The sequence below is a fragment of the Amyelois transitella genome, chromosome 24 (genome assembly GCF_032362555.1).
Source record: "Amyelois transitella isolate CPQ chromosome 24, ilAmyTran1.1, whole genome shotgun sequence".
NCBI classification, from domain to species: Eukaryota; Metazoa; Arthropoda; class Insecta; order Lepidoptera; family Pyralidae; genus Amyelois; species Amyelois transitella.
This window is the reverse complement of record NC_083527.1, coordinates 4,455,135-4,479,609: the sequence shown is the minus strand read 5'-3', so window position 1 is coordinate 4,479,609 and position 24,475 is coordinate 4,455,135. Positions and strand designations below refer to the sequence as shown.

The 24,475-nt window shown below is 36.7% G+C and overlaps 1 protein-coding gene across 3 annotated transcripts; it reads right to left on the bottom strand.

The window, feature by feature from the left end:
• Positions 1–372: 372 nt before the first annotated feature.
• Positions 373–24,475, bottom strand: LOC106135937 (guanine nucleotide-binding protein G(s) subunit alpha). Of its 3 annotated transcripts, none has more exons than XM_060951141.1 (11): positions 24,377–24,475; positions 23,770–23,966; positions 13,535–13,658; positions 12,476–12,637; positions 11,784–11,867; positions 11,159–11,292; positions 9,978–10,106; positions 9,410–9,589; positions 8,502–8,700; positions 7,981–8,141; positions 373–7,593 (listed from the first exon to the last, which is right to left on the bottom strand). In XM_060951141.1, exons 3-10 carry the CDS (start codon positions 13,637–13,639, stop codon positions 7,995–7,997), a joined length of 1,140 nt encoding a protein of 379 aa, XP_060807124.1. In that variant the 5' UTR covers positions 13,640–13,658; positions 23,770–23,966; positions 24,377–24,475; the 3' UTR covers positions 373–7,593; positions 7,981–7,994. The 3 variants fall into 3 exon arrangements, with proteins under 3 accessions (XP_060807124.1, XP_060807123.1, XP_060807125.1); XM_060951140.1 differs by having other exon boundaries at positions 24,275–24,461; XM_060951142.1 differs by lacking the exon at positions 24,377–24,475 and having other exon boundaries at positions 23,770–24,267.

The window sequence follows — 24,475 nt, the reverse complement described above, 5'->3', positions numbered from 1 at the left end:
GATAGTTTTTGCTATACAAAAGGCTATTTTTTGCTCAAGTTGATCGGTAGACCTCTTTTATTTCGCTTGCTCGTCAATAATTATGTAAACATAAATTTGAAGGTTTTCCTGTATGTATGAACATCAAAAATGTAATCTCCGATGCAAGAGCGAGTGCGCTGACCACATAGCACTTTCACCTTAGGGTCAGTTCATACCGAAACGATATACATTTTAATAGATACACTCATTTTTTTACTTTAAAACTACTAAACGACAAGATGCGGAGTTCCTGTATCTTGTAAATGTGTGTTAGAATATTGCTCCGTGTCTCGTCTTGGCGTACAACACGAAAAAGGAAGGTTTCACAGAACAGGAAATAAAATAGCACAATTTTAAAACAACATTTATTTTTACATACATTAAGTCGGATTCAAAATGCCTGAAACATACTGATTTTGTACACATCAGTTAGGTATAGAATATTATTAAGTTCATGGACAGTAAATTATATATTCTCTTTGCACAAGTCAGTGGAGACGAAACTTATAAGCATTTGTTATGTATAATCACCTCGCAGTACACACTACTATACACATAAATATTAAAAATTTCATTTTTAATCTTTAGGAATTTCATTAATTAGGTATATTTTAAAATTAAATTTGTTAAAAATATAGATTTTTCAGTATATATTTAAACGTAGGTATTAAGATTAAATACACCATGACAAATGTAAACCGCCGTCCGTCAGAAAAGAATAAATAAGGTGCTGCCCTCGAAACTAACGAGGTGAGGAGATATGCTACAAAATATATCTAGTAAAGAAACCTCTACGGTAAATTGAGAGAAAATACGTTTTTTGTGCTACAATTGAAAATAAAAAAATATCTATGAGCACTAGTTTAAATGCCATCATTAATATCTACACGGAAATATAGATCTAAGCGGGCTTGCGGACAGCGCGACTTCTATGATAGGTAAAACATTACCAAAAATATTTGCAGGCAAACGCTGCACTTTGTTAAACGAAAAGGTTCCATCCTCACATTCATATTGTGCGCAAGTACATACACTTAACTACTATGAAGATATATTAAAAAAGGGGAGGAATTTTTCAATACTATTTGGTTATTGGCAACGGACGTAACATTACCTACTATCAAGGATTGATCACGCAAAACAATTCAAAGTACTTTACAACTAGTTACTCGAATTCTTGCCGCGGTTACAGAATAAGTATATGAAATGATCGTCACCAGATACGTTCCGGTACACAAAACTGATAGTTATCTAAAATTCTTTACACCTTATTACGTTCCATTTACTTGACATCGACACTGGCAGTATTTCATCTAAAATATCGAAAAACATAGAAAATATGCTATACTACTTTATACATATTACATGACTCACTTGTTATTGCATTTCCTTAAATTGTACGAGGAAGGTGGGCGTGGAGAGCGAAAATTTCAAAATGAGCTCGTTTTTAGAAAATAGGACGATAAGATGAATAATTTTAAGACGATATTTAAGATACCAGTTGCCTGGAACAGTGGTGTCTTTTAAAATACCGTGAGGTCACAATTTTATGAAAAATATTTCAAATTCATATAAAATGTTATTTAATAAGAGGCGAATTGGACAATTTTCTACTATTAAATTACATGAAAAAGTAATTGATGTTATTTATTGCCTGTTCAATGAGCGTGATAAAATGTGGCTTCTTGAAAATTCTAGACAATTGAGATTCGCAAATTATGCTGTAAAATATTTATTATAGAAAAACGAAAATTACGTATCTCTCCTAAACCCTTACGTTATAAGCTATACCCAATCGCGAGACAGTCAGCCGCCTTTTTTAATTTTATAAGACCACAGGAACCACATTAGAAAATTTTATACAAAAAAAGTGAAAAAAATTCATCGCTAGACAGAATGTTTGTTCGATATACATCTCGTGCCAGTCCTAGAATGGTTCAACTAATACTTGCAAAGTGAAGGCTATACCGTGCACGTTATACCAATTAGGGCAGTATGTTCCTTTAGATAATCGAATGCGAGATTTTTTAACTGCTTTACTTACGAATTGTGAAAATACCAACTGTATACGAAATTGTAATCAATTACATTAAACAGCTTTTAGTCTTAACAATTTAGAATCCATTTAAAAACAAATCTCACGATAAATTTTATTCCGTTTTTATACAGAGACTGTTTGATATTATTACCTGTAGAAAATTTGCAAAACGACAGGCGATATTGTAAAATTTCAATACCTACCCATAGATCATAAAAAAATTGTTAAAAAAATCTCACAGTCGTTGAATATTTGCATCCGACTGGTGACCCGCAGAACTGCAAGGGGAAAAGAAACCTTTGACAACATCAGCAGTCTACTTTAAATATATATATATATATATATTGTTACTTTTGCATTTCATTTCATTGCGATACTCTAGTACTTACTTAAAATAGCTACCAAATAGTTTTTACTTTTTAAGTTACATATACAATAAGTTTAAGATGCCATGTTAATTATTACAATGATCTATAAATGGTTGAATTTCGCAGGCCGGCCGCCATATTGCACTAAAACAATTTCTTCGTCGCGAAAAAGTTGTATGTCGTATTTTCTACATGATTTTTTGTCGTGATAATGAAAAATAATAAACAGAAATCACACAGATTGAGCTGGCCCCCAAGTAAGTTTGAGACTAGTGTCATGAAAAACAAATTTGACGATAGTATATTTTATAACCCCTCAACAGTCCAACTGTTATATTAAAGTTCATTCATTTGCACTGTTGTCCCACATAGCAAAATATTGAAGAAAAAATTCACTATTTAAAAAAATGCTAAATCTTATAATACTATGGCAACAAATAAAACAGCAAATTACGAGATTACGTTACAATAAATACAAATCTGTTTATAAACTTAACACACTTCATTGTTTAAGATAGAAAATCTATTCGCGACGACCTAAAAACCCCGCGAGCGGCCGACCGCGGCCTATGACATAACATATATCGTACATATAATACATGTACGTTGTTTCCTACTTACATCCAAAATGAACTTAAACAACAAAATAAAAAATACAATTTCAATATACTTCCAAAAACAACTAAGATTTCTTTATAAAGCAAAAATAGCAATTCATAAATTTACACGTTAGGAAGGAATTCTCAGTTTAACAAATCATTTGTAGATTATATTTATATGGTAACGTTAGGATTATGGTGTTTCCGCTGGCAACACTACATTATGGCACATAAAATATTCCACCATAAGCATTCTTATATTAAGGACCATGTACGGGATTATGCTAAATAAATAATCTATTACCTGTTCCAAAGGTATACTTTTAATAAAAATATTTTACTATTCGTTGGCGTTCCCAAAAAGAGGTCACACAAAAAACAATCAATTACCTGGCTTAGGAAAAACAAAACTATAAAAAATAGTTTTGAACTAAATAGTCTATTTTTAGATTCATAGTGAACTAATAAAATTACATCGTAGATCTTCTTGTTTAATGTTACAATTCCTAACAGGGTAAGTACATAAACCAATTCATAAATAACAATATATTAATTAATAATATTATTTATTTTATGTTAAAGGGGACTGTTAGTATCATTTGTACTTAAGGCTATTTGCGGTGTCCGTCTTAGATACAAACATATATGACATAATTGAATATTTTAAATTATTTCAATTCAAATACTGCTAATAGGTTATTCCTAAGGGTCGTATCACATACGACGTTATATCTTTGGGCCTTAAAGTTACACTAAAAGCTCTGCGCGTCAAATATATATGCGATCATGCAAAATGTTTCAAAAATATAAATTAATAAAGAACTAGGTCTTATATAAGTAATAATATGTCTCAGCGAAGTAAATTTTGCACGATTGCATACGACAATGTTAAAACTATAGCAAAGCTGCCATACAGTGTTTAGTCAAAAAATTGTGCTACAAATCTAGGTCAATGAATAAAAACAAAGTTAATAACTATATATAAAATTGGAAGACGTACAATCGTAACTAAATATATCTAAATAAAATAATAAGACAACCGCGCGGGCTGTCATCCGAATTACAATTAAATAAAAAAAAAAAACAGTAATCTGCAATCAAAAATATACACACATTTAACAAAAAACGCTTTAGAAAAAAAAACAAACATAATATGTTACTACTGTCAACTTCGTGCGGGTATTTTGTGTAAACATGATATTTTAATAAAAAAAAATTGGCCTAATTTGAGCATAATATACAACGAGTGATATGCATTTGTAAAAAAAAGTTCTGATTTTAAACTTTCCTTTGGAGGATCAAAGGAGACGCATGAATACTTATTCTAGCCTCGTGACCGCCTTTTCTGATGATCCTTAATATAAACAATGGTATAGCCGCCCGAATCGGCTGCCATCTTGTTTTTTCCTGACTATCCTTTTATTGACATCTTCTATTCAACTGTCAATAAGTAACGGTATACTTACAGGAAAGATTCTCATACATTCAGGCGTATCGAGTGAAAAATCTTTATAAAATGATACATCATTAATTTCTCACATTTTCCGTTGTCTTATTTTTTTTCTTTTATATCGCTTCTCATTTAAACTCCTCAAATTTCAGTTTCCTGGTAAATCGCAAGCCATCGACAGTCTACGGTACTGTGCTATACAAAATTTCATACTACAACTTGCACTCACATAATATTTGCTAATCCGTCGCATCCAGAAGCTAAAAAAAAGATTTTTCCTTGCACAATTCATAGCTCAACTAAACTCGGCAGCGTTGCCTCTTTTATTTTATTCTTATTATTTATTCCCTGGCAGCTTAATACTACCTCAATATTTCAACAACCCACTGTTAAAGGAAATAATTTTAGCTACTGAAACCAGGCATTACAACGGCCATTCGCGAATTGGCACATACCGATACGAGTCAAACACAATCGTCACAACCTAACGAGACCAAACGGCACATCACTACACTTTGAATATTCACTCTATGTACAGCTGAATTTACTATGAAAAATTAAACAATAAGTGGCATTTCAAAATTGGAACGTAGTGAGGCGCATTTAATTATAAATCGACGAAAGGTTGCCAGTATCGGGAACGGACGACCGTTCGGAAACACCATGCGAACGACATTGCCGACTGAATGAAAGCATCGTTCGAATTTCGAATTCACGAACTTTAATAGCCAGTAGCTTATGATGACAAAATAAAAATGTGTGTGAACTTTTAAATTTCGAACGATGTCCCCATAACGCCAGCATTTGACGTGGAAAATCACAGTGAAAGTGGCCGCTTGGTAAAAGGCTAGGCGAACCCCGCGTACCACTGGCTGGGAACACACAATGCACGCGAATTAATTGTGAGATGTCATAGCAAAATTTAAAAATGGAATAACGTACAATAAATTTTTGACAAACATTGGCTTTGACAACCGGTGTTCTCAGTTTTATTTCCATTAAAAAAATTACTACCTTGTGATACTTCATATCAGTCGTAAATTCCTAACAGCACGGTCAATTTAGATATATGAAGCTCTCAGGTCAATTAAGACAGCGAACATAAATTCCCAACAAGCTGAAAATAAGTGACATTGTTAAAAACATTATAACAACCGTTTTCTCAAAACGTCCCAAATCAGTCTTGATTTGGGACGTTCGAGATCAATCCGGTTAAAGCAAAAAAAAATTATCGATCGAGAAAAAATACAGATTCTTTTTGCAATTTTCTTCAAAATTGTAAGTTTCATTGAAAAATTACCTTAGACATAATTAATCATCATAAAATTATCTTCAAAAAAAAGGGATCAATACAGAATATAGAAGAATAGAACAATAATAAACTATATATAAAATATACTTAATATGACTATGTAATTAAAACTATAATATAAATCGTTTGAAATATTAGTAAACATTAAATGTGTGCGGATAGTAGTCAGGCCCCCAAGACTCTACCGTTTCCACTCCAAACTGCAGTGTAGTTTGTTCCGCCGCTTCTTCTACACATGCGCTTTGGAAGCGGTAGTAGTTATAATTAGATTTAAGTTATGTGACGTCAATAAGTGATACCTTGTATCCAATTTTGAAAATAAATCTATTCTATTCTATTCTAAACGGCACAAACGTGTAGCCTTTATCAAGACCGCTACCTGCGCCGGTTGAGGTGTTCCGCCGAAGTTGCTACGCCACATACTAACCGATGCTCTTACGGTGAGGGAAAACATTGCGAGGAAGCCTGCCCATTCAGGCAACTAGTTGTGTAACCAATATGAGTGAGATTCCCCGTCAAAGGCTGCGGAGGTCAGATGGAAGTCGCTTCGTGTGAAAACCTGACTCACACAATCGAAGATCCATGGTCGGTAGCTACCATACCCGGGTTTTTCTCCAGATTGTGGAGGACGCAACCTGAACTTAATATCGACGTGTCGTAGTAAGAGACACAAGTAGCGTCCCAATCTAACAACTGTCCCATCTTCCACGGAATCAAAGTAATTCCATCGGGCCTTTCTCCATAGTGGCGAAGTAAGCCATTCGGCTAAGCGTAGCGGCGTATATAATAATATTTTAAAAGTAAATTAATGTCACGGATATAAAAATGTTTTTTCTTATCTGTTAGCAGCGTCGAGAGTATATACTTGACGTGCTTATACATATTATATAACGCTTGCAAATACTTGCATCATTATGTTTCAGAAACGGTGGATTTGAGGGAAAAAGAATACTTATAAGATAATTCTATGATCTACAGTTATGTCTAAGATCCTTTTTTGATAAAATTTATTGCTTTGAACAAAACTGCAAAAGACTTATGGGAACTAATGTAGTTTCATTATTATTTTTATCTAACTTGACCGACTATATACGGAGAATGCACAATACTGGTCTCACGACAAAGCCTTCAAAAAAAAAAAAAAAACAATGACAATACATTTTGTAATTGTATTTCTTTGTTATTTTGCGTCCGTATGTTCAAAATGGATTAATCTGATGGCACTCAATGACTTTCGAGTTTTTAAAGAAGACAAACCGGCAATATCGTCGTCTCTCTCGCACGCAATCTTATTAACCAATCAGGTGGACGATTGGCCAGTGCTGTGCTATGATAAATTGGCAAAAAACTTTGGAACTGCGAAATTTAAGCTAAACCTTTTGGGAACATAATTATATCTTTAAAGTACGGGCGATTTGCGGGTATGCCATGTTCATTTTCGAGCGTGTGAAAGGTTTTGTATGTAAATTATCTTTAACACGATAAATAAACAAGTTAATTGAAAAAAGAAAGAGCTAGTATGCCCTTTCACATTTTCAAAAGTTTGTCAATGGATTACCATCAAAATTTTATCAACACATGAGAAAACCGAAACTGGTTAGGAACGGGTGACATTTTAAATTTCGAACTGTTTTTGTATAGGTAGGTACATATTTTAAAACGGAAATCGTAATAAAGGCGAGACATCTCACGCAATACGCGGCGTTGCGGTCCACATGCGAAAACATGCAGTGTATACAACAACGAATACAGTAAATATTGCTGCGACGAACCCGGCCGAGGCGGCTGAGCTCTTCTCACGTTGTCTGGGGACAATGACACATTAAATTGATAACACATATTCTATATAAAGAGGAGGCTTTGTACAGACATTTCTAAGTTTTATAGTGTCAGTTAAGATTCATGAGCCCTAACTTTGTCACGCTACTATTACGCAAGTCTCCGGTATTATACTTTGTTATGTCCAATAAGTCTTAACTTTAGCACGCCTGTCGCTCTCACATGTCACTTCTTTGAGTGTTTAAACTTTACGCAGTCGCCATTATACTATGCCTAGTTGAGACTTGGTAGTCTTAACTTTAGCATGCTTTTCATTCTACTTTCCAGTAAGAGTACAGTGGCCATTTCTATAATTAAGTCGATACTCTAAGGGTACATTACACATTGTATGTGTGTGTTAGAGTAATACATACCGTGTGTATATGTGTTAGAGTAGCTCGTACTGCCGCAGATGCATGCGCTGTATGATATCGCGGCAGTCGTTGAAAACGCGTTTTATGTTTTCCGTGTCGACCGCGCACGTGAAATGCGGGTAGCAATAGTGTTTCCCGTCACCGCTCGCTGTGCTTATGCGCTGTGAACAGAAAAACAAACAAATATATATTAGGATACTAGGTATTGCTACGACTACGTTCACGTGGGAGAATTTTTGTGAAGGTGTCTGGAAAGTGTCTGTCCACCTGCAAAGATTTCTGACGGGAACGCGATTTTTCGATTTACACGAATGAAACTGTGAGTATAATCAAGTAGTATCTATCAAGATTCCAACGTGCCCAAGAACTCGTCACGTTGAAGAACTCAGCGGGACGATCCATGGGGTCGGGTGACTGGTTGCGAGAATTTTACAAAACCCAACAAACGGCGGAGAAATATTAACCGACCACGTAGCATGCTTCGCTGTGATTGGCTAATCGTGGTAACGTAATCCACTGACCAGGAACTCGTCGCGGATGAAGTACTTGGCGCGCGCCACGTCCGCGTGGTCGCGCGGGTCGGGCGCGGCGTCGGGCGGCGTGTGGTAGCGCGCGAACTCCGCGAAGTACTCCTCCAGCCGCGACTTGCCCGCCAGCACCTTCTCCGCCAGCAGGTCCTGCTTGTTCAGGAACAGGATCACCGATATCGTGCGCAGCCATCTGGTGGCAGTGGGCGGAAACGAATACTATTTAAAAGATCAAATTAAGTGCCGTGTGGTTACAGGCACCAATATATAAAAAAAAAAGCAAAAGGATGAAATGACAAATGATAGTTTTCTCCATCTCTTTCCCATCCATGACGTAAAAGACGACTAAGGGAAACGCTTATAAACTTGGGATTCCCCTTTTAGGCGATGGGCTAGCATCCTGTCACTATTTTAATCTCAATTCTATCATTAAGCTTAACAGCTAAACATGGCCTATCAGTCTTCCAAGACTGCTGGCTCCATCTACTCCGCCAGAGATATAGACGTGATTATATAAATGAAATGTTAAGTATATAATGATTGATTTAAAGTGTGTTGCCGTCCGGTGGTAGAGAGCAAAATTTCCCGCGGGAACCGGAAATCAACGAAATCTTGAGAGGTACCCGGGTGCGCGGCTTTAAACTTGCTCCTGGATTGGGTACTTTAGCTCGACCGCCACTTATGGGAATATCTTCCGCCAGGCCAGGGTTATGCCTGAGGAACCGCGCGACAGACGTTGTTGCGCGATTTAGACTTTTCGCTATTTTTGGATGATTTTATTTTGTGACTTGTGGCGTATAGATGTCGCCACAGGTACGACCGTGTCTTGTCCAAAATTTTTTTTTCAAATGACAACATCAATCTACACCACCATACCACCCACTCCGAGGTAACACACGCACCTGTTGTTCCATATGCTCTTGAACAGGTCGAGCGACTCCCGGAGCCGGTTCTGCGTGGGGTCCTCGCGCAGCACCATGTTGTACGAGGAGCACGCGGTCACGAAGATGATCGCCGTCACGTCGTTGAAGCACTGGATCCACTTGCGGCGCTCGTCGCGTTGCCCGCCCACGTCGAACATGCTGGAATGTTCAAAAGGAAAAATAAATACGCTGGAATGTTCAAAAGAAAAAAAAACATTTTATCATCGCTACATAGTACATACATAAATATATGGTTATACATACATATATGGTTAAAAGAAAAAAAATAACATTTTATCATTGCTACATACATACATATATGGTCAAAAAACATTTTATCACCGCTGCATAGTACATAAATACTTATATGTCACGCCTATATCCCTTGCGGGGTAGACAGAGCCAAACGTCTTGATAAGGCTGAATAAATACATAGTATATAAAGCACAGTCGCTTCGCGCGTCTGTATGTATACTTACATACATATATGTATATTTGGCCTTTTTCCCGAGCTTGCATGAAGAGAGTTATTACAACTACTACTCACTGGAAATTGACTTTGTCGACGACGAACTGAGTCTCGAATATGCCGGACGTGAGCACTCGGCAGCGCAGGATGTCCTGCTCCGTGGGCGTGTAGTTCGGCTGCTTTATTATGTGCACCTGGTCCAAGAAACTGTGACAAACACAAACAAAAAAAACTTATTAGGTACTTTTATATCATCCCGGTCAGGGCATGATGAGAAACGAACTTTCTCTGATTGGCCTGGGTCTTGTATGTTTATCTATATAAGTATTTATTTTAATATATAGTATCGTTGAGTTAGTATCTCGTAACACAAGTGTCGAACTTACTTCGAGGCTCAATCTGTGTAATTTGTCCAGTATATATTATATTATATATATTAATATCATAGGTTTCTTATCACAAAGGTTTCCTATCACTTTCATTATAACATCTTGTATTTAGTTGAAAATAAAAGATGTTTGAAGAAGAACTATTCAAGAACCTATTTAAATAACTTGAAATAAATTCCCGTAAGATTTCTCTTTCTACTTTGCCTGCTCTTCATTATTTACAGTTTACAAGTCCATTGGCCTCTTTCGCGATGTCAAACCAATCACGCTTTTTATTATGACGTGAAACGCGACAGCGATAGTTTATCGCGCGACAAAAATGTTCGTCACGAGAGCCATGCTAGCCTGTAGGCTTTCCCGAATCGTGTCCACAGCATCGTAGGTGAATCTATTGTAATGTAGTGTGTGACAAAAAGGTAGTTTTTTTATCAGGATGTGTCACCGATACAATTAAATCTTGCTCTCTAAAAGAGACAAAGATATCTATCATTGTTCAATTGGTAATTTCAGACGGCAAATAATATCTCACCTTAATTCTGTTTGATTTTTAATTTTACTCTCACACTTTTAGCTTAACATTTTGTCACTTTTAGTATTATTTAACTTTTATTTTTGCTTATTCTCCTACTAGCAATACACCTCAGCGAATTGTAATAGGCACGCCTGTTTTAGGATTATAATCACTCCAATTTGTGTTCACACACATATATATATATATATGTGTGTGAACATGCGTGTGTATATATATATATATATAATTAATGTTTGTTATCAGTTTGGTATGCTAAATAAATAAACAAATCAACAAATAAATAAATAAAATAAATCTCCGTTCCGACAGTATAAAGTTGAGGGCAATGTGGCACTCACTACTTGGCACAGTCTATCAGCTGGTACTCGTTGCTGCGCTCGTACGTGCGCTGCACCCCCTGGTCCTTCCACAGGGCCTCCGTGTGCTCGTAGAACTCCGGGGGGTAGTCGAAGTCCGGCTGCGACGCTACGTCCTGACGAGAAAAAAAAGTTACGATTTACTAAGAATAATAGAAAATAATTGTGACAATCAATACTTTGCAGTGCAGTGCAGTTTGTTACCGCTTCTTTTGCACTGATGACAATGAATTCTATGCAGTGCAGTTTATATATATTTATATCATGTACTAGCTGTGCCCGCGACTTCGTCCGCGTGGTGTAGTTATTTTGGGCATCATTAAAGCTCTCAAGGATGAATATTTTTCCCCGTTTTTTTTACATATTCCATTATTCCTTTGCTCCTTACAGTTGCAGCGTAATGTTATATAGCCTAAAGCGTTCCCCGATAAATGGTCTATTCAACACAAAAATAATTTTTCAATTCGAACCAGTAGTTTCTGTGATTAGCGCGTTCAAACAAACAAACTCTTCAGTTTTATAATATTAGTATAGATGTATGAACAGCTCAAAATTCATAGGTAAACGATATGAAGTGAAAGCGAGAAAGCAATAAAATAAAACCCACCTGTATATAATCGACGCGCGCCTTGTTCTCCGGCTTCTCGAGTGGTATGGGAGGCGTGAGGGTGCTCATGGCGCCCGTGATTGTCTGAAACAGATGAGAGAAGTCCCGTCGATCGTCAATTTGTTCATCTTTAGTAGGAAAACCTGTTATTTAACGATTAAAATATAGTCTTTTATTCGTAAACTAGAGGGCGCCACTGTCTGCGTAAAACGAAAAATCACCACAATTCCCGTTCCCGCGGGAATTTTGGTAAATCATTTCTTAGTGCACCCCTAGACCATATACAGAATCTACACGCCAAATTTCAAGTCTCCAGACCCAGTAATTTTGGCTGTGCGTTGTTATGTCAGTCAGTCATTCTCTTACTTTTTTATATAGGTATATTTAGATAGAAGATTGACTAAAGAATAGGCTTATGAACTTGGGATTCTCCTTTTAGCAACCTGTCAATATTACAGTCTCAAATTTATCATTGAGCCAGCTGAACGTGACCTTATCAGTCTTTTCGGGATTGCTGGCCCTGTCTACCCCACAAGGGATATAAACGTGATTATATTTATTTACAGAAGAAAATATGAGAAAGGATAATAAACTTCGCATTCTTCTTGTAGCCCATGTTGGTTCCGTCTAGCCGGCAATGAATAAAGATTTAGATATATTGGATATACATATATGTGTATGTATGTACTCACAAGTATAGCGTCTCGAATGTTCTTCTTGATATCCTCGATCTTCTCGCGGCGCTCCTTGTCCGAGAAACCGTTCACGTGAAGGATACGCATCTGCTTGACGATCGTGGACTTGCCGGACTCGCCGGCGCCGAGGAGGAGCAGCCGGTGAGTGGCTCGGTACAACTGGGGAAAATTGTGGTGTCATTGTCACTAGTTTGACATCTAAAACATTAGGTCATAGGTATGCTTAAAATGCAATTTCAACCGATCAATTAAATTAAGAAACATACATATGGTCACGTCTATATCCCTTGCGGGGTAGACAGAGCCAACAGTCTTGAAGACTGATAGGCCACGTACAGCTGTATGGCTCAATGATAGAATTGAGATTCAAATAGTGGCAGGTTGCTAGCCCATCGCCTAAAAGAGGAATCCCAAGTTTTATTAGTTTAAATTAAGAAAATACTCCAATAAAATGGCCGTACCTAAAGGCCACATTGGAATCGCTGTTTTTTTTTACAATCACAATCTAATATGATCTCTAAAAGCATAGATAGACCTGTGGGGTCAGCAGGTGAATATATGTACATTGTACGTACATACATAAAATCACGCCTTTTCCCGGAGGGGTAGGCAGAGGCTCCATCTTTCCACTTGCCACGTTCTCTGCATTCATCTTTCGCTTCATCCACATTCATAACTCACTTAATGCAAGCTCGGCGGTTTCGGGTACATTTGACCTGACCCTTTCAACGCGGAGTACTCAGCGCCATCTTGTGGTACCGCGATGGCACTAATGCAATAACTAGTCCTGATTTATAATTTTTGACGAAATAAAACTCTGGACACCATAAAAAGATGTGTATTCGGTAAACGTTCGAAAAAAGGCGGGAAGATTTTTCTTTTTTTTTTCACAATGGAAATAGCGCACAGATAACTAATCGGCGCAAACAAATTCAATACAAAATCCCGTTTACGTGCTCCACCACAAAACCCACCCTCATCCCTCTGAATGGGATCGAATCTTGAATTCTAAAGCTGAGACTATCCGGAATAAAATCCATCACCGCTAAGTCATACCTGCTTATCTTTCTGAAGCTGCCTGGTAATGGCGTCGCTGCGGCGTTTCTGGTTCTTGCGGTCGTCCTCGCCGCTCTTGCCGCCCGGTGATCCGAAACACCCCATGGCCGACCACGCTGCCCACCTGTGGACAAAATGAAAAATCCTTTATCACAATGAACTACTTAACCCTTCGACGGTTATGGAAACGTTTGACAGTTGACGGAGCGTCTGCGTTAGGGAGCTGGAGTGTTTCCATTGAAGCGGAGCGGAGTTTTCGAGGACTGTGATTGGTCAAACCATACAAAGCTATACTCCTCTCCGGTTATCTCCGTGGTTCCTTTAGTGGAAACGCAGCCTAAGGCGTATTCCGCTTGACTAATTTCAGACACCCTCAATAGTTCAGTATGCATAAATTTATCAGTTTCTAAAATTTTTTGAACGCGCTTTTGAAATTTGTCCATGGGTAGGTCACACAGCTGTTTTGCTAAAATTGCAAGTTTATTGTCTACATCGCCATTATGTAAAGTTCCTATGGAGGACATTTTCTCAGCGTCAGTCATTGTAAAAATAAGATTTTCGCACGTTATATTAAGAAAAACTATAGAATGAATTATAACTATGCAGAAAATGCTGATTTTAGGAATGTCTTTGTGTGTGAAGCCTAATTTATTTCAACAAGTGACTTCATGGCAATTATTATAATTAAAACGGAATGCGCGTCGCTTATGGAATTATTTAGTTAAAAATTATTCTTGAAGTCGACTTTGGGTATGTACGACGAAACGTTAACGAATATGCTTAAGCCTAGATTTTCACTAGACCTGTACGAATTTTGGGGTAAAAGTATCCAGGTATTGAGCAGCTGCCCGTTTCTTCGTTTCATTCAACTGTCGTTCACCCAGTTACACAAACTTTATTTATTTTGGTGCTAGCAATTGTTTAATTATTAAAGTAAACCTGTTATATTTGTGAGTGTCTAATAAATCTTATTTCTTTCATATTATATAAATAGTAGCTTTCGCATCTACCAATATTTCATGAAACATTTAAATATATAATCTAATTTTAAATTTTTACTAATTTAACAATATTATGAGAGTTCAAATCTAATTGATTGATCTATCCCTAGCATAAGAAATTATGATAATTTATCGGTCCCTCCTTCGTAAATCTTTAATTAATTTAAAAAAAGATGCAGTTTCTTAAAAAGACTGAACGAACGGGCCAGTTAACGCCGACAAAAGGTTCCGAGCAATTTATTCCCTCTTGTAACATCATATTGGTATATTTTTAACAAATTTCAGTCCAAAAACTGCGCAAGCCTTTAGCAAAACACGTTCTTATCTAACCAAAAATAAACCGAGTACCTACCTACTACGTTACACCAAAATCTAAAATAAGCGCGCAATATTCTAGGAAGGGACATAATTATGGTTCATTATCACAGTAACACTTTCGACGGACTTATTTAAATCAAGGGAATTATCACTCACCTATTGTAGTCATAATTCTCATTCATCAACATTCGACGACTTCTGAGACAGAATACGAAATGCCTAGAGACCCCCCTGGCGTCTAGTCTAGAGATGTGTCATAGACGTATCGATAATTATACGAATTCATTCATCAACATGAAGAGCAGATAGTGTTGGGCAAGGAAACTGTGAGGGTTTTTTTTGTATTTTCCTTGGTAAGGTGAATCTGATTAATAAAAGGTTTTTTTGACACAAATAAAAACACAAAAAAAAATATTCATGTTACGCCATACCAATAGGTAACACGGACACGCATTTTCGATATCCATACATAGTAATACATATTATAAATGCAAAAGAAAGTTTGTTACCTCTTCACGCGCTATCTACTGAACCAAACTTCTTGGAAGTTCACTTAAATATAATTAAGAGTCCGAAGAAGCACACCTTTCATCCCGATAAAAACTATAGTTCCCATGGGATACGCGAAAAACATGTATGCTTTTGTAGGTAGCAATAAATCGCGCGGGCGAAGTTGTGGGTAATGCTAAGTTGTATTATAATATCATATATATGTAACTAAAGCAAAATGCGTCCATTAAAGAGCTTAATCTATGCAACGTTTTGAAGACAATTTCTATACAAATTTTAAATAGCTTAAAACCCATCAATCGATTTATCCAGAATTGGTAAAATGTCATTTTAACATCGATATCGTCAAACAGAGCGTCGCGCTTAGTCCCATCACTAAACACACGACGACGCGTCCAAGCGGGCTGTAGGGCCATTCTGTTAGCAATTGTTCTCGGGTAATGCAACAAATATGCTAATGCCCTCATTATGCCGTCGACTTTTGTCGCCTCTGCGTATGCTAAGTGATTTTGGTTAAGTTGATATACGTTTTAATGTTCTTGGTTAACTGGTGGTTAGTTAGGTACTGTCAAACTGATTTTCCACACGTTTTCTTTCAGACTTTTTAGTACACATTCGGAATATACGGATTAATAAATCTTTTATTTTTCGTTAAGACACTAATGAAAATATATAGTAATAGGTAATACCATGACAATATGGGTTAGGTGCCCCTGCGAAGTTTCGGGGGTCAGATGGGAGTCGCATCATGAAATAACCCTGACTGAAGAAGTAGAGTCACTGGCTTACTGACAAAATTAAGATTAAGATAAGAAAAAAAAAATTCTAATTGATTAATATTTTTTTATTACAGTTAGGGCACAGTCACATGTCCTGATTTCGTATTCATCACAAATAGAAGATGGCCGCCCGGCCCTGCGTTTTGTCCTCTATATTGCCCATACTATCAACACGGATTAGCAATTCCGACTACATATGTATGTGTGTCACATAAGCGGCACTATATTTGTATGACAACACATGTCACTGGATCCGATTGAAATTCTAACGCAGGCCAGTGATCCCTGTTATGTTACTATTGCGACCGTGTGAATTGCCCCTTCGGATTTGCGGAAAATGTACAGCCATACTAGCTTCATACCCGCAGTTTCGCCCACGCAAATTTAGCGCTTCCAACGAAAGAATAAATACAGGCAAAAACCACAGGAAATATAGTTTTTACTGGAATGAAAAGCATCGTTTGTGTCCTTCTCCAAAACCCAAACGCAAAATTTCGAGAAGATTCATCTAGTAGATAACGCGTGAAGAGACAAGACCCAAATATACTTACTTTCGCATTTGTAATTATAAGTTGGAATATTGATATGGGCCTGTGACTACACAGATATTTCCTGGGTAGGCCTTTCTTCTTTTTTAAAGTGGACCTTATTTCGACTATCTACCTTACGCAATCTTGCAACAGGGACCTAACGTAGCTGGTTTCATGTTTGTCATTACTCATCAATATGCCTAAATGTGCAGACTTCCTCACAATCCCTCGCCGTAAGAGCATCGATTAGCAATTAAACTAATGTACCTAACTAAGAAAAGAGTCATGACCGCGGTAGGATTCGGACAGGGTCACAGGGACATCTCTTCAACGTGCATCAAAAAACATAACCACCTTGTAAATATGAGTTATTATGATTACGTAACCCGCTTTCGCCATACACTTTTATGGGTAAACTTGTCAGTGTAATTCCTCACTAAGGGTCGTTATGAAATGATGCAATTAAAGATTCACGACCATCTGGTATGGAAATGAGGCGTTAATTGATTTAAATACATATTGTTAGGTCATTTAGACCTAACCAAAGCCTCCTGTAAATTAAAATCCTGAGCTAAATTGGGGGATATTCGGATAAAATTGGACCTGGATATTATGACTGACCATGAAAATACTCCCAAGGCTTGTTAATTTATTAATTATGTTACACGAGAAACCACAAAGTTTAAAATAAAGTTTCGGATTGTCTAATCGAAGGCGAGACATAAGTTTTAACGTCTATGCAACCGCTACAGCTTTTGTCTATGGGATATATGTACATACATATAATCACGTCTATATCCCTTGCGGGGTAGACAGAGCCAACTGTATCGAAACGTCCAATAGGCCACGCTCAGCTGTTTTGTTTAATGATAGAATTGAGCCCATCGCCTTTACAAAGAATTCCAAGTTTAAAAGCCTATTCCTCAGTCGCCTTTTACGACCATCCATGGGAAAGAGATGAAGTGGTTCTTTTTTTTTATTTGTGCCGGGAACCACACAAATATAGGCTTACTTAATAAGTAAAAAATATTGTATTTGTGAAGTGTGGATGAAGAAGACAAGACACAAAAACTCGAACGACGCTGTCTTTACGAGAAAGTTGTTACAACAACAACGTCGCAATTTTTATACCCCCCGTTTGAAACTTTTTACATGCGCATGCAAACTTTACAAGTTTCCGATCGGCCGGTGCATTTTTAATGAAGTTTATACGATATCGTAAGATACACAAGATGTTTACTGCAGTATTGGATCGTTGAGGTTGAGAGATGGTTATGTTAGTTTGTTGACTACATTAATACAATTTTTTATACTGTGGTTTGGTGAAGTATGTTAATTTGGCTACACAAATACGCTTTATTATAATGTGGTTTGGCGGTGTAAAGCCGCAGGTTTTATAAAAGGTACAAAAAAGAAGTTATACGTACTTTATTATTATGTTACGTTATTATGTCAAGATAGATCCACACATATTTTTGCCAAATGTCACTAAGCCCAATAGTTTCAGAACTCTTTGCACTTAAACATTGTCTACCCCGTAAGATGTGTTTTAATGCCTTATCCGCAACTTAACCGACTCTGTACAACAAATATCGCGGCCATCTATCTTGTGTCGTCTCGTCGCTATTAATTCTTCTTTAGGTCACCTTGTTCAAAGAGTTCCATTGTTTCATCATCCAAATATAAAACCCATAGCATCATTATCATGTTCTGTATTGTGAGGAAATACTAGATTTATTTTGTTTTTGTCTACACCAGAAAGCAGGTATTATTATAAACTTTATCCATGTCTCATTAATTCATCTTTTTCCCGGTCCTTACTTCGTGGTCTGAAAGATGTGCTTATGTCCCACTTAGCAAAATCTGATCTTTTGCTAAGTGGGACATAAGCGTATAAAAAAAAAAATTAACTACTACCCGTTTTGCCTGGTGCTTAGCTATTTAGGAGTGGACATGCAACGTGGTATGTATTGACCGCGTTGTAGTTCTACCGATTTGCGCTAGATGGCGTTGTTATTTGGGTATTTACATACCATGAGACTGTAACAGACAAAACAACTACTAAGTATGTACGAAACTGAAATGCTTTGTCATGCGTTTAGAATTATTTAAAGGGGAGCACATATATATTTTTTAAATTACAGCACGAATAAACTGCTTTTGTCATGTAAAAAAGCACAAAGTTGAGGCTAAACTCTATTTCCATATAAGAAGGAGCGAGCGAACAGAATGTTCATAACTAGTTCAACAGGCGCATGCGTAAAATTTTCATTATCAGCATTTATTCTGAACACATTTGGGAAAGTGTTGCACTCTCACTATACCTCGAAAACTCTATACAACTGCTTTACTGAGAAACAGGCTTAGAGAATGGAATGAATGAATGGAGATTTTCGATAACGCGGGTGGAGCTACGGGCAACATCAATTAAATTTTTGTAAGTGTAAAATAATTAAAATAAAATAATTCGTATCACGAATTGTATTTATATATAAATAAATAAATTGACATACACATAGTCCCTCTATATCCCTTGCGGGGAATAAGACTTGAAAAGACCGGTAGGCCACGTTCAATTGTTTGGCTTAATGATTTAGTTGAGATTCAGTAATAATGACAGGTTGCTAGCCTATCGCCTTAAAAACGAATCCAAGTTAATAAGCCTATCCCTTAGTCCCCTTAAAGACAGAAATTGACATAGAAGAGAAATTTAAACTAAAATGTAGCTAAATTGATATAAACATGTAGACTCCGTAGTTTTGAACGGAATCGGACAGTCAATTGGTAAAGTTAACTGGATACAATAAAGATTAGTGGTTTAGGGGTGCACTAAGAGAGAATATCCTTAAATACATACTGGAACGAAAAATAAGGGGACTTTCCGCTTTACGGCGAACGATGTCGCGGACAACAGCTTGTGACTAATACGAGTTCCAAGTGGAATATCAGTTAAAACGGTACACTAGGTTTCATTATTTTACACGAATACGAGTATTGATTGCAATGAATCATTGGCGGCGCCAAATTACGTTGCGAACGTTGCATTTAGTAGGTAGTAGTAGTACTCTTGTACATACATACTTATAATCACGTCTATATCCCTTGCGGGATAGACAGAGCCGATCAGTCTTGATTAGACTGATAGGCCACGTTCAACTGCTTGGCTTAATGTCAGAATCTAAGGTAGGTACTGCTTAGTTATTGTGCATCTGTTCCATACCTTCGCATAGCTTGTTATATGGAAACGCATCCTTACACAATGTACCTGAATGTATCATGCTAATAAAATCAGTTTGAAAATAGAACAGATGATTGTGCTCTAAAAATAAATCGTTATCTTTTTAAATATAGACTTTAGTAAATGCGAATACAATAAACCGGAAAATCCAATTAAATATTAACAATCATGTTGGATACGGATGGATGGCACATACACTATAGCTGTTCTAAGAATACGGTACAAACAGATGAATCTTAAGCCCGTTCCACACTCACGCGAGAAGGCGAGAACCACGAGCAGCATGAGTGTGGATTCACATATTCTTCTAGCCTTCTCTCTCCAATTTTTGGCACGAGATAAAGGTGCGAGAACAGACGAGAAGATTGTTGGCTCCATTAGAAATAATCTTCTGGTAGATATTGAAGGAGATAATAAAGGCTTATTAAATACTACTTTTATCGTGTCATTGATAAATAATTTCGTGTAATCTTTGATGAATCAATAGAACTTCCATACCTACAATGTTGCATAGAAACAGCTACTCTTTAAGAAAGAAAAATACTTATATGTATGACTTTATAATTCTTTGCATAAAAAAAAAACAAATTCCCAGTAGTTCTAATTATGCAGTACAAGTATGCAATTAGACAACATATGTTCAAGCTCAGTCAAGGCAACAACCACCTGTATATTTCCCTCGCATTAAAGTTAAAATAACACTTCATAGAATGGGTGGTTTAAGGTAAAAACTTAAAGTAGACATAACATAACTACTCCATGACACTGGCTGGTAAAATAAAATAAAATATTTTTCAAGTAAAGTTTATTCTGTAGAATTAATTTTCGTTTTCACGGGAATTCCTCTCTTAATATAACCCTCGACCACTTAAGTGACCTACATGTCAAATTTCGAACCCCCAGTGGTTTGGGCTGTGCATCGAATACTTATTAGTATGCAACTTGCAATTGCAAGTACTTAGGTATACCTGGTGGATACCTTATCCAGAGATCAGATGTCTCGTTTGAAATTATTTAAAAATGGAACACGAACAATTATTCAGACGATGAGTAATGGAGTTTGCGTTCGAGTTATCCTGTTCAGACGATTATTACGACTCTGGCGCAAAAACGCCAACAATGAGTGCCGTGAGAATTGACAACCATAATCTAAATATAGAATCGTCTCTTATACCGGCCGAGATGATTTATAGAAAGCGAGTTTTAATGTAACATTGAGTAATTAGCTCATTTGGAACATGTGATGGGCTTGGTCTGTTCAACGGTAAATGACAAAAACAAAGGTAGTCAAGGATAAACAATTTTATACAAACATATAAACACGTCTTTATCCCTTGCGGGGTAGACAGAGCCAACAATCGCGAAAAGACTTCAAAGTCTCGGTTCAGTTGTATGGCTTAACGACGGAATTAAGATTTAAATAGTGACAGGTTCCTAGCCCATCGCCTAAAAGAGAATCCCAAGTTTATTACCCTATCCCTTACTCGCTTTTTACGACATCCGTGGGAGATGAAATGGTCTTTTTCCAAAGTATTTGTAACATTGAGTAATTAGATCATTTGAATATGTGCTGGGCTTTGTGTTTTTAATGGTAGGTAGGTACTTTTATAACAAAAATACAGGAAACCAAAGACCTATAGGAAGTCTAGGGAGAAGATAATTTACAAATGCATCCTGCATACATTTAAATTTTTATTTTTCGGCACAGTTTCGTTCCAATCAAACATACAAAACACATCTAAAAAAATCACTCATCTGTTTTTTGTATGATGGCCTACATACTTATTTTTTTCAATAGAAATGCAAAAACAAAATATTTTTCAAAACAAGTATCACTGTTCATAAGATACAACCTTGTGGATGGACAGATCTCAGTAATAGGGTCTTGTTTGACTGTGGACATGTAAAATCATTTGGCAATAGTTTGTTAATAAATATATAATTTTTTTATTTTTATTTTATTTATTTAGGTACACCAACAGGTTACATGACAAACGTTTACAATAAACATTACATTTAGTGTGCTAGCATGCAACCCAATTATAGGTGACACAGCATTTCCAAAATTAAGCTTAAAGTCCTAATAAAACTACCATCAAATGATTGACATTCCAAGCTTCACAAGACTGTTGTCCTTATAATGCAAAATAAGTTTTCAATGGCTTTGTTTGGGTGCTCGCCAGCAAAAAACTCTTTATTTGTCAATTTAAATTATGAAAATCAAAAATTTAATTTATAAGCCAAATCTTTCACAAATATTTTTTATCCTAACACAAGGTTCTTCACTAAGGTTCCAACATCATCACACGCATGTTTCAATCTTCTCTTTCTCTAGAGTATCCAATGAAGAGACTTTATCTATTCTTATATTATAAATGAGAAATTGGGTTTGTTTGCCTGTCTTTCAAACACCATAAATTTTGTATTTAGTGTGGAGTATGGAGGACATAAGCCACTTTTCAGGCTGCCTGGGCCGGGAGGGAAAGATCCTACTATCCTACTATACTATTACAAAAGGCGAAAGTTTGTATGGATGTTTGTTACTCTTTCACGCAAAAACTACTAAACCGATTACCATGAAATTTGGTATGTAGGTAGCTGAAGACCCAGAATAACACATAGGCTACTTTTTATCCCAGAGTTCCCGCGGGATTGATAGGGTTTCCATGCGGACGAAGTCGCGGGCGGCCTCTTATATACATATTTATCAAAGTTAGTAAACATGCTGGTTCAAAAACAAAACACAGCCCATGTTTTCTACAACAACAATAAGCCATGGTAAAAAGCATGTTGGGAGTTAGGAAATAAGATATTTGTAAAAACCCCACCATGAGAAACATTAGAAATATTCACTATATGAAATTAAGATTGAAAGACTGAGCTGGCGATGGTCTGGTCAAAGGTCAAATAACAACTCTTTGATATCAAATACATAATATAATAATGTCTTTTTCCCTTACCAGGTAGACAGAGCTAACATTAATGATAGAATTGAGATCCAAATAGTGACAGGTTCCTAGCCCATCACCTAAAAAAGAATCTCTATGATGAATCCACAAGGTTATTTTGATGGAGCTTGTTTATGACATAGGTAGTTCTGAGTTCAAATCGCAGCAAGGGCAAGATGCAAAAGGAAATTTTTCTGATTGACCCTGTGTCTTGGGTATTTTCCTAAATAAGTATTGATTATAAAATATAATATAGTATCATTGAGCGAGTGTTCCTTCAACACAAGTTTCAAACTCAGAGGTGCTAACTCAATCTGTGTAATTTGTCTCATATATAATATATTTTGTAACACAATAAATACTATTTATATTAATCTGTTTATAATCACATTTAAATTGACAATTCTTGAAAGTAAGTTAATAAAGAGGAAAGGCTTTACTGCACCAAAAACTCTTAGAACATATACAAATGACAAATTAATTTATGTGATCCGCAAGTCAATTATATGATTGACTGGGAGGGCTCTTCTCTACTTACTTTGATGAGGCTTAAAGTCCCTCCCCAATAGACCTGGCCCCCAATTAGAATCATATAAGAATTGCAGAAAGCAAGATGTAAGTATACCTTAAAGTTTGTGTATAGACCCACAGGTTGTTCAGGTATATGAGACTATCCAAAGTGTATTACACATTGAACATCTGTATGACTTGGCCTAATCAAAATTGCAATAATTCATCTACTTTTCTTCATTAATAAAGGCACCAATTACTTTACCATGACATTTTGGATTGAAATGTTTTACAGTAATGCTAAGTAACTAGGTATATAATGTTAACACAAAACTGATGTAAGGTGCAATTCACAATTCTCATTGTTGTGAAGTAGTAATATGAAAAAGGTTAAAACTCACCAGCAGGTGGGAGTGGCGTTATCCACCGTGTCCTGGTTGGCCTGCGAAGGAGACTCTGCTCCCCGCGCGCCGCCTGCCACTGACGAAGCCGTGGTGCCGCCTGCCCACTCACTGCGCCCGCATCCTTCAGTCTTACACTCACACCTCAGTCACTGGTATTACCTTGGCTCTGACACTACTTGCATTTCTGTGCGAACCTGAAAGCATCACAACGTAAGCCAAGGACACTCGCGACACACCAACGACACTACACTATCCTGCACGGCACAAACCACTGAGAAAAACGCCCCGCACTATTTTCACTAAAAAATGGCAACCTTACAACCCGATGTAACTCAGGACACCACGATGGAATACTGTAATATTTATAAACTTTCCGAGTTAATTATAGACTAGACGTTACTATTAACGTTTGAACATAAGTAAAAGCTGAGAAAATAATATTTATAAATAGCTTCGGATTATTTTGATACAAATCTATATCGGTCTATCACTGCATACACACCCTTGCCTCGGGTGGAGCGGATCCTCTTCTTTATATTTAAAATGCGTTTAACATACGAAAATTAGCACGAATTACTCTTTAGGATTACAAAATATGACCTACACCCTGATAACTACAAAGACATTTTGTAGAAATGACAGCAATCTCGTATCGGCTTTAGAACCTAGAAAAAATCAACATGTCGCCTTCTGTGATACGAAA

Excerpts from the sequence above, each read along its gene's own strand:
- LOC106135937 (XM_060951141.1), bottom strand. The coding sequence starts at position 13,639 with ATGGGGTGTTTCGGATCACCGGGCGGCAAGAGCGGCGAGGACGACCGC. Across the intron at positions 10,107-11,158 it reads CTGATAGACTGTGCCAAGTA|TTTCTTGGACCAGGTGCACA; the intron begins GTGAGTGCCACA and ends TGTTTGTCACAG. Across the intron at positions 8,142-8,501 it reads TCATCCGCGACGAGTTCCTG|CGCATAAGCACAGCGAGCGG; the intron begins GTCAGTGGATTA and ends TTCTGTTCACAG.